This window comes from Macaca fascicularis, chromosome 4, assembly GCF_037993035.2.
Source record: "Macaca fascicularis isolate 582-1 chromosome 4, T2T-MFA8v1.1".
NCBI classification, from domain to species: domain Eukaryota; kingdom Metazoa; phylum Chordata; class Mammalia; order Primates; family Cercopithecidae; genus Macaca; species Macaca fascicularis.
In genome coordinates this window covers 127,516,241-127,531,632 of record NC_088378.1, presented here as the reverse complement: position 1 = coordinate 127,531,632, position 15,392 = coordinate 127,516,241, and the positions used below count along the sequence as shown (strand labels likewise).

Below are 15,392 nucleotides of genomic sequence, written 5' to 3'. Positions count from 1 at the left end.
AGACGTGCTGATAAAGGGTAATTTCCCTGAGCACTTGGCTCAGGATAGACTAGGGCTGCAATCAGAGGGTTCTGTTTGGAGCTTCCAGTCAACTGTCTCTATTAAGTGCCTGCTGTGTGCAAGACCCACTGACAGGTGCTTTGGGAGGACCAAGAGGACTTATGCATGGTGTTTGAGCTCTTGGGAGAGAGGCTGATGCCTGGTAGGGGATGCACAGACACACAGGGCACCTGGGAGAAGAAAGGGAGTGAGTTCCTCAATCAGGCAGACTTCTCAAAGGAGACCCTGTTAGCATCCAGTTTAGGGCAGTGGTCAGTGACTTTGGAGCTTTGGGCCTGGGGGAGCCCCTGAAGATCCTTTTCCGATCCTGCCACCTCTCCGCCTCCCATGCTTATCTGGCAGCCTTGGTCCATGTTTTCCCTGGAGCATGTCCTTCCTGCTCCCCTCAGCCCCCACTCAGGGCTAAGCCCTCTCTTTCCCTTCTGCCCAGCAAGTCCAAGGCTGGGCACCAGGGGGCAGGGGAAGGAGCTTGCTCAAGAACCCATTGAGGGCCCCCTGGGAGCCACCTCCTAGCTCCTGAGCCTAGGAGTGTCTAGGACCGTCTTACAAGAAGCGTAGATGATGAGGTGCTCTAGAGAAAGAAGGGGAGCCCAGGAGGAAGCTGTCTTTTCCATCTTCTGCCTCCATGCCCAAATCCTTTAGAGGGGGCAGGTTCTATAACCCATCCAGCAGTGGGCTCTCACCGGACTGTCCCATTTCCTCTCCCCACTCAATAAGGTGGAGCCAACTCTTTCTCTTCTCAGCCCTGCCCTGGGTTCTGGAGCAATGAAGAACTAGGGATCCTCAGCTGGGGCTCCCCACTCAGCCCATCAGGGCAGAATGGGCCCCTAGGGGTAATGATGATGAGGGAAGATGAATGTGACCCATCCTCACAGATCCCCAGTCCAATGGGAGACAGAGCTCCATCCTCAGGGAGCCTCAGTCTGAGGGAGACACAGCCCCGTTCTCATGGGGCCCAAGACTGAGGGGAGACCCAGTCCTGCCCCTTCAGGGCTGGTCTGACTTAACCTTCAACATCTCAAACCCCACTCAGGGAGTGATGACCAAGAGGTCACCTGAGCCACCTCCTGTCTTAGGTCAGAGTCCTTTCACTCACCCCGTGAACTGAGGACAGAACAGGCATGGGACAGGAAGCGAGCCTAGAGACCCCTGATCTAATTGGCCACTGCCGACCCTTTGTTGTCACCTGTGGGGCCCCAGACTCTCCCAGCATCCTACCAAATAGCATTTCTCTCCATTTAGGAGTGACCCCTGGGAATGGCCTTGCCCTGTCCCGTCAACCCCTTCCCTTGCCCCAGACACTGATAATGGCTGAAGAGCAGGCCCGTGGGGTGAGGGAGTAGGGGAGGCCTGATAAGCTGACCTTCCTCAGCTCCTGTTGTGGCTGAGGCAGGCTGGTGGGCTGTTTGGTCTGTGGGCCCATGCTGGAGAGGGTCTCCTGTGAGGTAAGGGCTCCCGGGCTCAAGGCCTCACCGGGTTGAGACAGCGGTACCTTGACAGGAAGGCCAGGCATGAGAGCCCTGCTGAGGTTCCTTCCACCAGGACATGGCCCCTTTCTGGCCCATCAGGACATCCACCTTACTCCATGGTCCCCACCCCAGGAGATAAGGGGCTCCCCTGAGCCTCCCCCACAGCTTCTAGTACCCCACAGGGTCCCTCGGGTCCCCGTTACTCTCCTGTCTAGTAACCTTGACCCCAGCAAGGAAAAGAGGAGGAGGGAAGAGTTGTGTCCCCACAAGAAACTGAGGCACAGAGACTGGCAGAGACCTCCCCAAACACCATCTGCCCACTCCTCAATGGTAGTGTGGTAGAGTGATAAAAATCTGGGGGACCGATTGGGGGAATTGAACCTGAGCTGACTATTAGATATTACAAATAGTTTTGTTCAGTGTGAGAATGGCATGCTGGTTTATACAGAAAATTTGGTTTATTTTTTAGAGATGCATACTTAAATGAGTAAAGGTGACATGCTATATGTCTATAATTTACTTTTTAATATTTCAGCACAGAAAAGATGAAGCAAATCTGGCAAACAAAATGTTCATTATGCTATCCTGGTAATCAGTACTTGTAGTTTCATTGTACTGCTCTCTCCATTTGTCTGAATTTTTAAAATTTCTCATAAAATTTCTCATTTAAAAAAAGACAAATGCTATTCTAACCTAGGTCTGAATACCAATTCTATTTCTTTGCTGTGTGACCTTAGGCAAGTCACTTAACCTCTCTGGGCCCCATTCTCTTCACTGTTGTGATGTTTAAACATAGTAATGGATGGGGTGCACTAGTACAGTACCTCAGACATAGTAAGTGCTCAGTTAAAAATGGCTGTTTTTGTAGCCTGGGAAAGTAGCTCATGCCTGTAATCCCAGCACTTTAGGAGGCCAAGGCAGGAGGATCACTTGAAGCCAGGAGTTTGAGATCAGCCTAGGCAACATAGCAAGACTCCATTTCTACAAAGAGTAAAAAAATAAAAATAATAGAAAAGGATCATTATTTGTAAAATGAATGGAAAAGGTGTGTGTACGTGTGTGTGTCTGTGTGTGTGTGTGTTAGGAGGAGTGTCTTCTCAAACTCTCAGCCTCAGTTTCTCAGTCCTCAGGAAGCAGTAGTTAATTACTTGGGTCAACAGCCACACCCTCAGTCCCTACTCCATGCCACAGGTTGTGTTGGGTGCTGGGAGCGGGGAAGGATTTGGGGTGCAGGGCCTCTCTTCACAGGACCAGTGGACACTGGTTCCTTAGAAGGAACACTGAAGTTAGTGGGCCCCCTCCTCATTTTGCATCCAGCCTAGGAACAGAGCAACTCCGTTTGGCCCTGTCCAGTCACCAGCTTTAGGGATAGGCAGAGCTGGGGCGCTACACCCTCAACACCCACACAAAGAAGCAGAGCAGGTAAAACTGAAAGCCCTGTCCCAAGGACAAGGGCAGTGGGGCGTGTGCCGGTAACGGGAGAAGGCCAGCCCTTTCTTATTTTGGGAGGCAGGAGGCAGCAGGTGGCTGGCTGGTGCTGGGACATGTGAACCCTCCCATCGGGGGCCATGTGGTCAACAGCAGGGCAGCCTGGCAGTGCCAGGCTCAGCCTAGGCCCCACATGAGCCCATCAGCCAGAAGCATTTGTGGCCACAGAGGGAGGGAGATCCAGTTTATCCACAAGGGCATCCTCTGTAGCACAGCTTGCGAGTGGGGAAAAGGACACCTGGCACTGCCCCACCCCCAAATTCCCCAAGGAAGCTGACTCCGGGGACCTGCGTGTTCGGAGAAGCTCCCAGTCTGAGTGGGGAGACGCAACCTTTATACCCCAGGAGCCCCTAATCCATGGGAGACACAGCCTCTGCCCTGAGGCAGCCCTCAGTCTGAGGGAGAAGACACAGACCTGGCATCAGAGAGCTCCAAATCTGAGTGGAGAGGCCCATCCTGAGGAGGGGGTTGGCCACAGTGAGGGCACGGGGGCTGCAGGGGCTGGAGCACTCCATTAGGCTGGTGGCAGCCACAATGTTGCAGGTTCCTGCAGGAGCCAAGTTATTTTGGGTGGACAGGAGGAGCAGGCGACTTTCCAGATTAAAATAGCTTTCCCTGGGTGTCATTCCTGAGACGTGTTCGGATCCCAGCAGCATGCTCGTCACACGGTTATGTTCCTCCTGTCCCTCCCAGTCGGGGTGGCCAGGGCCAGGTTGGCAGTCCCGCCCAGGCTGGAGGAGGTAGGAGAGTAGAGATGAGCCTTGCTTCCTAATCAGGGCAGCGTGGAAATGTGAATCCAGTCTCCAGGGCCACTGAAAGCTGCCCGCCACTTGCCCAACTCCTCCTAAAGGGCCTGCAGTTCTAGGAACAGGACACAGTCTGAGCACTGCACAGTAGCGCTCACTCCCTCTTTCCCTTTGGCCATTCCTACAGCTCTTGCCTTCTTCCTTTGGCCGCCAGCTCCAGCTATCTCTGATCCCTGTCCCCCATGAACTCTCTGCCTTTCCTGCCCTCCCCCACCCACCACACAGAGGAATCCAGATGCCTTGCACACGTGACTCCTCTGAGCTGGGCAGAGGACCCTGGCCAGGCCCAGACAACATAAATACATCCTGAGAGTTTACATTGTGTGGGCCGGGAGTACACAGCAGTCGGCTGGCTGCTGCCCCTGTTTACCCCTGTTTATTCCCTGGGGGTTCATGGACAGGGCGCCACCATAGGAGGAGGGTGGAGGGAATCTTTGGGTGGCTGCAGCTGTGTGGATGTCAATGTACTAAGAACCCCAGGAAAGCTCGTAGGCCTCACAGGCCACTCCCTCCTATCACGTCGCAGCTGCCCTCCCTGTTCCAATGAAGATGCCGTGATGCACGTGGGAGTCTGAGTACAGAGTGGCCTCCCTGAGTCTGTGGTTGGGGGGCCCCCTGGCCGTCCTTCCCCTTGGCCCTCAGCCCTGCCCCAGGAACCCAGCTCAGGCTTTCGTGGATTTTCTGAGGTCGGGCCAAGCTGGGCCTGGCTTGGGTTAATCATTATTCATGCTGTCTCTGGAACTTTTCCAGGGCGTTTTCATTTTCTGAGCACTTCTCATCTCTCAGCATCGTCCCCACTGGCTCTGAAAAGCAAATTCTGCTGGGATTGTCCATTGTGTGCATGGGAAGGTTGAGGCCCGAAGGGTATGCCGGTCCTGAGTCCCACCATAGCTATCTGTGGTGCTTGCATTCAGAATCCGTGAGAAGCCGGCAGAGATGACTGCCTCATAGTGACCCTGCACAGAGATCCACTTTACAGATGAGAAACTGAGGCTCAAAATGGTTCAATGACTTGCCCACGGTTACTCAGCTGGTGAAGTCGCCATTCAAACTCAGCTCTGTCTGGCTCTGAATTCCCTGCATGGTCCTTCCCACCCACAGACCACCTCTTACCCAGGGAGCTCAGATGAGCAGACAAGGGGACAAGACGCTTTTCTGAAAGCTCCACTCTTTCCTAAGGTATTTCTATTGGAATGTCAGAGTGCCTTCATTCCTGTGAATTCTTTCTCATTGGTAGTGTGAACTCCTGTGCCAGACATTGGTTGGGGGTGGGGGATGGTGGGAAGGACTAATAATAATAATAATAAAAATAACAGAAGCTAATGTTTATTGAGCACTTGCTGTATGCATGCTTCTGGTCTAAGTGCTCTATAGTAAATACAGTATCTCAGAGAATCCTCACTACAATTCTGTAAGACATGGTATTATTCAGTCCAGTTTACAGCTGAGAAGACTGAGGCACAAAGAGGTATGGTGACTTGTCCAAGGTCAGATGTCAGAGCCAGGATTGGAACCCAGAGCCACTGTGCTGTGTGTAGGAGATCTGGGTGATGACTGACTTCGAAGAGTAGTTTAAGTAGCATGGGTGTACACAGAGGCACACACACACACAGCAACCAGTGAGGGTACAGGTGAAGCTGAGCCACGGTGTCCGGGAGTAACTGGAGTAGTGCAGGGTGGATTAGGGAAGGGTTCCTGGTGGAGATGGGATGTGTGGCAGGGCTTAAAGGATGTGAGAGATACAGACCATGCCCAACAGTGTGGGGACCTGGAGCAGGACTACCCGCAAAGAGTCACCCACATGACCTGAACATAGTAGGTGTTGAATAAGTGTTACTGGATGATGGGTGATAGCACCACGGTGGTTGTGATGGAAGTAGCAACAGGGGAGGGAGTGGTCTGGTGGTGCTGGTGACAATGGTAGCTATGTCAGTGCTGGAGGAAGTAGCGATGATGGTGTGACAGTGGAGGTGTTAGGTGGTGTGGGTGATGAAGGTGAGAATGGAATTAGCAATAAAGGCAAGAACATAGACACCTTTTACTTTACCATCCTGTACAATCCTTAAGAGCAGACACCAGCCTCACACATTCTTAATCCTCACAGCTGCCTTCATGTGGTATCCTCATTTTACAAAGGATGACACTGAACCACAAGCAAGTCAGATCCTGCCTGTGCAAGGTCATAAGGCCAGTAAGTACCAGAAACCCGACTGGCTCAGGCTCTCCGCCTTCAGGGCCAGTGGCTCTCAGCTTCCTCCCCACTCAGAGGGAGGGCAGTGTCATGATGCCATGGGTGGGTATTAAGGCAGAGGGCATGCTGCACTCCCAACACAGCAGGCTCAGCTGTGCTCTGTTTGGAGGAGTGGGGTGGAGCAAGACTGAGTGACAGCAAATGCAGTTCTAATCCTGGCCCCACCACCCATGTGCTGTGTGACCTTCTCTGGGCAGTGGCCAGGGTAGATGTCAGCTGCCAGGTGACAGCAGGCCTGCCGGGCAGAGCCAGTGGAGCCTGGCAGGAGCCACACACACCAAGGGGATGAAGTCAGGGGTGAGAAATAATCCTGGAGTCAGAGGAAGGCTTGCTCGGGGTGACATTCCTGGAAAGCTCTGCTCTGATTGGCTTGAGATTGGGGCTTCTACATAGGCCTTTCCAGTCAGGAACAGGTTTATTAATAAACCCTGTCTCTGCCCCTTGCCCTCACCCTGGAGAAAAGGCAGGGCTTCCTGGGGCTCCTGGGGTGGTGAGTTCCATTGAGGGGGCAGGGACTGAGCCCTTTAATGCAGTGCAAATGCCCTGTAGCTCCCAGACTACATGCTTCTGCCATAGACTCGGGGGCTTAGGAGAAATGCCAACAGGAGTGGGTGGCATGCATGTGAGCACATGAGTGTGCAAGCATGCATGAATGTCTGCACGCATAGCGAGGTGTGTACACATGAGTTCCTGAATAAGGTTATCATGGTAATAATGGACTGCTGGGGGCTCCTGGGTGTATGGGTATATATGGATTGGCCTGTAAGAATGTAAACCTATGCCAGGTGCAGTGGCTCACACCTGTAATCCCAGCAATTTGGATGGGCAAGGCAGGATGACCTCTTGAGTTCAGGAGTTCAAGACCAGCCTGGGCAACATAGTAAGACCCCTTTCTCTACCAAAAAAAAAAAAAATTGTTAAATTAGCCAGGCATGATGACACATGACTGTGTTCTCAGCCACTCAGGAGTCTGAGGCCAGAGGATCGCTTGAGTCGGGAAGGTCAAGCCTACAGTGAGCTAAGACTGTGCCACTGCACTCCAGCCTGGGTGACAGAGTGAGACCCTGTCTCTAAAAAATAAAAATTAAAAGAGTGTAAACCTGTGTCTCTGCTGCTGGTGAGTACATTCTTCGTGTGCCCTTGTGAGCACCTAGGTGATGTGTGGGTGGTTGTGGGAGGAGGACTGAGTCTGAGGGTTGCCAAGGCCCTCCCAGGCACTCACCTCTGCAGCTCATTATCACCCAAAGCCTAAATTTACTGCATCTGCTCCCCCACCCATGGGCTCTGACCTCATTAGGCCCCTGCCCCTTTCCTCAGACAGTGGGGCTGGGAAGGAGGGATGGCTCCTTTATCTGCAGTGTGGTATCCGTTGAGGGAGGAGGGAAAGTCCTGGGGGCAGGGGCAGGGGAATGCCAGGGCACGGAACTTAATATAGGCACCGGGCAGGCCGAGGAGGATGTCGTATCCTATTACACCTGTCACCTGGCCCCCATCACATGATCAACTCTTGCTGGCGAGGCATGGGCAGAGTAAGGAGCACCTACTCCTGGACATTGCAGGAGGCCGCCCTCCACCCTGCCCCCTCCACAAATGGAGCCCTTCTCCCAGCTGCTCCTCCTGGGAAGGGCAGGGTCCAGCCAGGCCTCTGCTCAGTGTGGCTCTGGCATGGATCGGCTGGGTGGTCCTGACCCCCAGTGGACCCGGTCAGGAAGGGAGGGAAGATGTGGGGACCTCCCACTGACCTCAGCACAGCCACCAAGGGACAGCTTCCTTTGTTGCATACCCTCCCCCACTTCCCTCTTGACCCTCAGAATCATGGCCCCACACTATGGCATTCCTGTAGGCAGAGCCCTGGGCTAGAACCAGGGGCGACAGCCAGGGTGAGAAAGAGCAGGGGTGGCCAAGTCAGCAGCCCCTTCCAGACCCTCCAGGAGACCAGTGTGGATGCTGGCAGGTTCAAGGCCAGCTCCTCCTCTAAGCCCCTCCTAGATAGGGCTCAGACTGAGGGGAGACACAGCCCTGACTCAGGGAGCCCCAGTCTGAGGGGAGACGCAGCCCCGTCCTCAGGGAGCCCCAGTTGGAAGGAATGATCATGCCACTTGTCCTCTCTTGAGTTTCTTGTGTGACCCTGGGGGTTTTACTCAATATCTCAGAGCCTCTGTTTTCTTGTCTGTGTAATGGCAACACTGCCACACACCTCAAAGATGTTTGGTTCATGCCAGTCAGATCACAAAACCTGAGTAAATGTAGCTGTTCTTTTTCATTTGGAGTTTTCTTGTGGAAGAAATCACCGCATTTAGGCTTTCTTTGGAGAAGCCAAATGCAGTGGGATCTCGTGCACCTCCCATTCCTCTCCCAAAGACTAATGTCTTAATGGTCTGGCTGTCTTGACATCCTGGCCTTCCCAGGCAGCCCCAGGCTGGACATTTAGAGTCAACAAATATTATGGAAAGTCAGTCATACAAGAGGCCCCAGGCCCGAGGACACCAGTGCAGCAGGGGTTAAGGCAAGCCCTGCAGCCACCCCCCCCCCAGGCCAGTTCACTGTAGAGCTATGGACGAAGAGGGAGGAAGGTCCCTCTCACTAGCTACCCGCCCCAGGCCACTGGTCTGTCGACCTGGGGGACCCTCGACAGCTTCAGAGACTGGCTTCAGGGGACCTGGGGGACATACCTGCTCAAACCTGCAACTGCGAATGAGGATGGGAAGCTGCCAAGAGGTATACGTGTGCATGTGTGTGTGTGTGTGTGTCTCCAGCCCTGTCACAACTGAAGAGTGGAATTCCCTCCCACATGCACTGAACGATGACACCACACATGGCTGTCCCAGGGACCAAGCCTTTCTGTGGCCTAGAGGGTCCAGACTGTAGCTATAAATGCCCCCAGAAAACAGTCTGGTGGCTTCTGGTCATTCACTTCTTTGGTACTTTGTAAAATTTACTTCTTACTGAGATGTCAGATTTGTGCATCAAATTGTACAAGTCGTAAGGGTGCAGCTTGGTGAATTTTATATAATGCCCACATAACCACCACCCAGTACAAGCGCAGAATGTTTTCAGCACCCCAGGAGGCTCCCTGTAGCCCCTCCCAGTCAATTCCACCTTCCAGAGGTCACCACTATTCTGACTTCTGTCCCCACAGATCTGCTTTGCCTGTTGGTGAATCTCATGTAAATGGAATCACAGTGTATGCACTCTTTTGTGTCTGCCTCGTGCTGTGCAGTATTATGTCTGTGAAGTTCATCCATGTTGCTCAAGTAACACCAGGTTTTCCTTTTGTATTGCTGTGTAGTATTCCATTAAGCAGATATGCCATGGTTTATGTACCTATTCTGGGACATTTAGGTTATCTCCAGTTTTTAACTAATATGATGCAAGCAGACACAGTATTCCTGTACGTTTTCTGGTGCTCCTAAATATGACAACCCAAATCTTGAGAGCAGATTTTGAGGGCAACACGTGGTTAAGAACTCCAGGGAAGAGGAATTAAAAATGACTGAACTTCTGCTCTGGGCCATGAGCTTTTGTGGATCCACTGGACCAACCACAAAGGAAGGATGACAGAGAAAGAGCAGCTCCCGAGGGGAACTCCTCTGAGCTCATCACTGAGCCTGGAGCCAGCCATGTGTGTGTGTGTGTGTGTCTGTGTGTGTCTGTGTGTGTGTGTGTGTGTGTGATTGGATTTGTTGCCGGGGCTGCCATAACACAGTACCACAGACTTGGTGACTCAGTAGTTTAAAACAATAGAAATGTATTCTCGCACAGTGAAGGGGGCCAAAAGTCTGCAATCAAGGTGTTGGCAGAGTCTGTTTCTTCTGGAGGCTCTGATGGAGATTGTTCCATGCCTCTCTCCTTATTTCTGGGGGCTTCCAGCACCTTGGTATTTCTTGGCTTGCAGCTGCATCACTCCAATCTCTGACTCCATCATCACATGGCCTTCCGCTCTGTGTCTCCATGTCTCTGTTTTCAAATCTTTTTCTCCTTATAAGGACACCAGTCACTGGATTTAGGACCCACTCTAATCCAGTAAGAGCTCATCTTAATTTGATTACATCTACAAACACTCTATTTCCAACTACGGTCACATCCCCAGGTACTGGGGGTTAGGACTCTAACATATCTTTTTAGCACGGGGGTGGGGGGCACAATTCATCCAACAGCAGTGATTATAACTCTGTGTGTGTGTGTGTGTGTGTGTGTGTGTGTAAGACTGTGAGTGCACATGAGTGTGTGTGTATTCATGTGTATACAAGTGAGGGGTAGTGAGTGTGTTGTGTGCATGTGCTTGTGAGAACATGTCTGCGATGGTGTTTCTGGGTGTGCTTATGCGGCTGTGGGCATGTGTATATGAGCACGTGTGTATACATGCTTCTTTTTCCATGACTTGGAGACCCTGCTGGATGAGCTGAGAAGGGCAGCGAGGCAGGACGGTGGCAGCAGGTTGAAGAGGTGCTTGGGGCCAGCCAGGTGAGCAGGCAGGCCTTGCCTCATGAATCTGGAAGAGCAGCTGGTGGTTACAGACTCTGAGAAAGAAGGACAAGGATATTTGTTGAGTTGGGGTAGAGGCTGGTAGGCCCAGGCAGTAGCTCCTGTCAGTAGTGCCTGTTCCCAGGTCTTCTTCCAGGACTATTCCTAGAAGCCCCCTCCACCCATGCTCCTGACCCTTGCATCCCATTTGCCTGGACAGAGAGACACTGCCTGACTCCTCCTTTCCCAGGGATAAAAGTCAGCACTCACTTACCTATTGTGCCAGCCAGGTAGGGGCAGGGAAGGTAGCCAGCCCTTCCCTAGCCCCACCCCCAGTCTAGTCCAAAGGAGCACCCAATCACCCATCCCTATACCCTGCCATGCCTCTCAACCTGTATCCTCCACCTTGGCTGGGGCTGGACCCCAGAAATCAAAGAAAAACAGGGGGAGCACATGGTCAGTCAGGTAAGGTCCAGAATAAGGGCTTCTTATCTCCCTAGGGCAGCTCTCTTAGGCAAGCCCACCATCAAGTGAGAGGATATTGGGAAGGTCTCCCCATAGTAATGTCAGCTCAGGGCCTGCTCTGAGCCAGGTTATCTCATTTAAATTTCACAATCAGGCCAGGTATGGTGGCTCATGCCTATAAGCCCAGTATTTTGGGAGGCTGAGACAGGAAGATCGCTTGAGCCCAGGAATTCAAGACCAGCCTGGGCAACACAGCAAGACTCCATCTCTACAAAAGTTGTAAAATTAGCTGGGCATGATGGGGCACATCTGTAGTCCTAGCTACTTATGAGGCTAACGTGAGAGGATCACTTAAGCCCAGGAGGTTGAGGCTGCAGTGAGCCATGATTGCACCACTGCACTCCAGCCAGGGTGACAACATTAGACCGTGTCTCTAAAAATAAATAAATAAATAAAAATAAAATAAACTTGACAACCAAGTTCAAATGGTGTTCTCATTACTCCCATTTTACAGATGCAGTCACTGAGGCCCCAGGGAGTTAAGCGATCTGCCTAAGATTCCATGCCTTTGTTTATACATGTTGGAATTTTTCAGTTCTCTCTGGAAATCCAGATCCTCTGCCCCCACCCAGACTCAAACACAACTGCTCCCACCACGGCCCACCTGCGCACCCCACACATATCCTTGAAGTGCAGTCTTCCTCCCATCCTTCCCCAGGAAGATTCCCTGGTCTGTGGGGTAGCAAGTGTTGGGGTGGTCTCTCCTCCCCTCCCATGCTTCTAGATTCCTCTGTGGGGTCCCAATTTTGTTTTTTGAGTGGCAGCACGCTCACTGCCTTTTTGAGTACTGTATGCCAGTGGGCTTGCATGCACGCAGCTGGAGGAGGGCTGTGTGGGCATGAGGGGTGTCTGGACAAGTGGGCTTACTTGCCCACCTGGGGCACATATGGGCACGCTGCGGTGGAATATACATTGCCTAGGTTGTGACTGTGTGTGCCTAGGCACAGGCGAATGAGCCCATGTGGGTGTTCATGAAGGGCCTGCCCCCTGCATGTTTGGGGGTCTGTAGAATGAGTCCCCATTTCTCTCCCCTTCCCAAATAACTGCCACCAACTTCAGTTCAGACTCCTGGGCCCCAGGGAAGGGGCTGGTGAAAACCGCCTCTGACTGGGAACAGAGACACCTGAGTCTCAAGCCCCACCCAGGCTGCTAGTGCCCTTGAGCAGGCATCACCCCACCCAGGCAGCAGGAGTGTCCTCACCCAATGGGATAGGGTGACATGGGGGAGGAGGTTTGAAGCGGGGAGAAAGCAGCGAGGCTTTCAGCTCTCCAGATGGGAGGCTCATTGCCCTAGCACTCAGTAGGTTGTAGGGAAAGGGGACTGAGCCAGGACTTGGCACTGACTACAAAGGGTAGGGGGCAGCACCCAGCACTCCCGCCGCGGCAGGCCAGGGGAGGGGCTGTGACGTTTGGTGGCCTCATGCAGCTGAGAGGAAGTAGCTAATTGCCAACCTGATGACTGGCGGCTGAGGAGTGGGGTGATGATGCCACTGGCAGAAGCAGGCGCCCTGGCCCAAGGAGGAGGCCCTTCAGTGATGGAGTGGGCCTGCATTCTGCGGAGGGTGAGACTGAGGTGGCTGCAGTCAAAGGAGAAGGGGGCAGGGGTTTGTTGAGGCTGTGACCGTGGGAAAGCGCTTCTCCAGGGCTTCCCTCAGCTTCAAGGGGAAAGAGTTCAGAGGCCCTGAGGGGATGAAGGGACTTGGGAAGGGGCTTCAGGGGGATGGGTTGGGGGGAAGGAGGTTCCTATTCTTGCTCCCCTTCTGTCTATGCTCCCCTAGTGTTCCTGTCTCTCCCCTCCCCCACCTTAGCCCCCTCTTTGGCCCCTGTGGCCAAAGCTGTTAAGGAAAGAGGGAGTGGACGAGGGTTCTTTTCACCAGAAGATCCCCAGGCACAAGCAGCCCACCTCACTGATGGTCAGAGCATCCAGAAGAAGTGGCGAGACTTCAGCTGTCCTCAAAGCAGGAAGAGAGAGTGTTTCTGGCAGAAAGAACAGCACAAGCAAAGGTTAGGCAGTGGGGTCTGGAGAGGCTGATGGAGGACTGGGACTTGGTTTCAATGGTTATGAGAGGAGGTGGGCGGATGTTCTGCACCAAGGGCCACACTGTCCTTCCCGGAAGAAACCAAGGGTACCCAGCACCCAGAGCTTCTCCCACATGCTGGCCACTGCCTCTGGCCCTGGCAGACCTGGCCCTCAACTGTCTGAGCAAGCCTCACAGGATGGGGACCCCACCTCCATTATTTCCAAGTGCATCAACCCCAAAGGACTGAAGCCCTGAGTCCCACTAAACAGGTCCCATCCATCTGTAGGCCAGTCAGCTGGGCCCCTAGCACCCCCTATGGGCAGTAAGCAACACTAATGGAGGAGGAGCCTCCAGCAGCCTGGGGTGGGGGTGGGGGTGGGGGTGGGAGAGTGAGGGGTGAGGCAGGAGACACAGACTTGCCCTCTAGGAAGCACACAGACCATGCCTCAGGAAACCCCAGTGTCACAGGTCACAGACACTGACCTTGAAGTGTTACTCTCATGGGTGAAATTTAGCCCCTGTCCTCAGGAAGCTCCCAGTCTGGTGGGGCCACATATAGTGCTCTCAGCTGCCTTCTTCAGGGTGAAATTCAGCATCTGGCTTCAGGAAACTCCCAGTGTAAGGGGAGAGACATGACCCCTGCCTTTAGGGATCTCTCAAATGGGGGAGATCCACTGGATTTTCGGGAACCATCAATCTGTTTCCAGACATGGATTAGACATTTCAGTGCCTCAAGGGCTGCCAGGAAAAACAAAATACAAGACATCCAATTAAATTGAATATCAGATAAACAACGAATAATAGTTTAGCATAAGTCTGTCCCATACAATATTTGGGACAGACTTACGCTATTTAAAGTATTCAGTTTAACTGGACCTCCTGCGTTTTTATTTGCCAAACCTGGTAACCCTAGGTGCCTCCAGTTTGAGGGAGGAGAGAGGACACCCCCTCCACCCCAGACGTGGGAAAGCAGGTAAACACCTCGGCGTGCTCCGGAGGGCAGGGGTGGAGCAGGAGGAGAGTCCTGGGGCTCCGGCTCGCGGCAGTTTAAAATTCCTTCCAGGCCAGAGCCCTAATCCCTCGGTGCACAATGGCCGCCTTCTCCCCCGCCGCCCGCGCCCACGCCCTCCCCCGCGGGGCCGTGGCAGTGCCACCAAGGGCCTCTTTAAGCCCCTTTGAAGCCGCGGAGCCCCGCTCCGCGGGAGGCCCCGCCGCTATGCCAGCTATGCCAGCTATGTCCCTGCTGCCGCCGGCCGCCACCGCTCCCCCATTAATGCTGGCTAATCTGGCTAATAAATAAACTCCCCTCCCAGCCCCAGCCCCGCGCCGACTCCCCCCCGCCCCCGCAGAATCGATGTCAGGGCTCGACTAGAGCAAGCGGCCCCACTCCACCTCACTCCCTCGAGATGTAGTTGACGTTTTTTCTTATGGCTGCCCTAGTCTGAGCCCGTCTCTGATTCTCGGGGAGACGTGGGATTTGGGAGGTCTCCGCCTGGCCACTGCGTTTGCCTTCCACTTTTCCAGTCCACCTGCGCACCAGGGGCAGGGCACGTGGCTGGGTGAAGACGCTGGCCTGGATACGGAGGACTCGCGGGCTGGCAGAGCGCGCGGCGGCGGCGGGAGGAGACGCAGGTCACGCCCCCTTCCCGCCGCCGACGGGGCGCGCGCGCCGAAGAGCCCGGGACAGGTGACTCCTAGAGGACTGCGTCTGCACCTCCCCCGGCGGGAGTCCCTTCTTCGCGGCCTCTGCCGCCCCCTGCGTCCCCTCCTGGGCTTCCGAGAGTCTGACTCAGCCAAGCCGGCATCGCTTCGCCTCCTACAACACACCCCGAGCGCGAGGAAAAATTACAGGATTGCAGGGGCACGGCTAATGCGCTCTAATTACCCACCGCCGCTGTCATCCGCGGCGCTCCGCGGCGCTGGGCCAACGCGCCGTAATTAGGCCGCCGCTCCCCGGTCCCAGAACCCTCCCTTCGCCACCCCCGACCCACCTCGCGGTCCCCAGGACCACTGGCTGCCGCCTCCTGCCGCCCTCCGGGACTGCCCCTCAGTCCCAAGAGAGCTGTGAGGCCTCACTGGGGGTTAGAACTTGGGGAGACCGAAGCCGGCCCCTCCGCTAAACCTACAGTCCTAGAAGATCTCTGCTGGAAGAGACTGGGAGAGTGGGGAGGGGCCAAGGACCTATTTCGTTGACAGAAACACTGAGGTCTACTGGAAAATTAGTCTTCAGTGGGAGGAGTGGCAAAGGCACGCAGGGCAGCAGTACCCACGTTTGGGCACGGAGAAGGGAAGGGAAGCCCGCCCAGCC

General features: G+C 54.1%; 1 protein-coding gene and 1 long non-coding RNA gene across 3 annotated transcripts; one reads left to right on the top strand and one right to left on the bottom strand.

Moving 5' to 3' along the window:
• Positions 1-9,790: 9,790 nt before the first annotated feature.
• On the bottom strand, positions 9,791-14,732 carry LOC102139113 (uncharacterized). 2 transcript variants are annotated; one of them, XR_012434471.1, is made up of 5 exons: positions 14,477-14,732; positions 13,568-13,822; positions 12,967-13,040; positions 12,516-12,640; positions 9,791-10,594 (listed from the first exon to the last, which is right to left on the bottom strand). It is a non-coding gene; the product is annotated as an uncharacterized lncRNA (long non-coding RNA). The 2 variants fall into 2 exon arrangements; XR_276508.5 differs by lacking the exon at positions 12,516-12,640.
• On the top strand, positions 12,510-15,156 carry LOC102139629 (uncharacterized protein LINC03040). Its single transcript, XM_045390971.3, is given in 5 exon segments — positions 12,510-12,625; positions 12,872-13,067; positions 13,998-14,057; positions 14,609-14,737; positions 14,740-15,156. Coding segments are annotated over 5 exon segments (753 nt in total). The 5' UTR covers positions 12,510-12,544; the 3' UTR covers positions 15,027-15,156.
• The last annotated feature ends 236 nt before the right edge of the window (positions 15,157-15,392 follow it).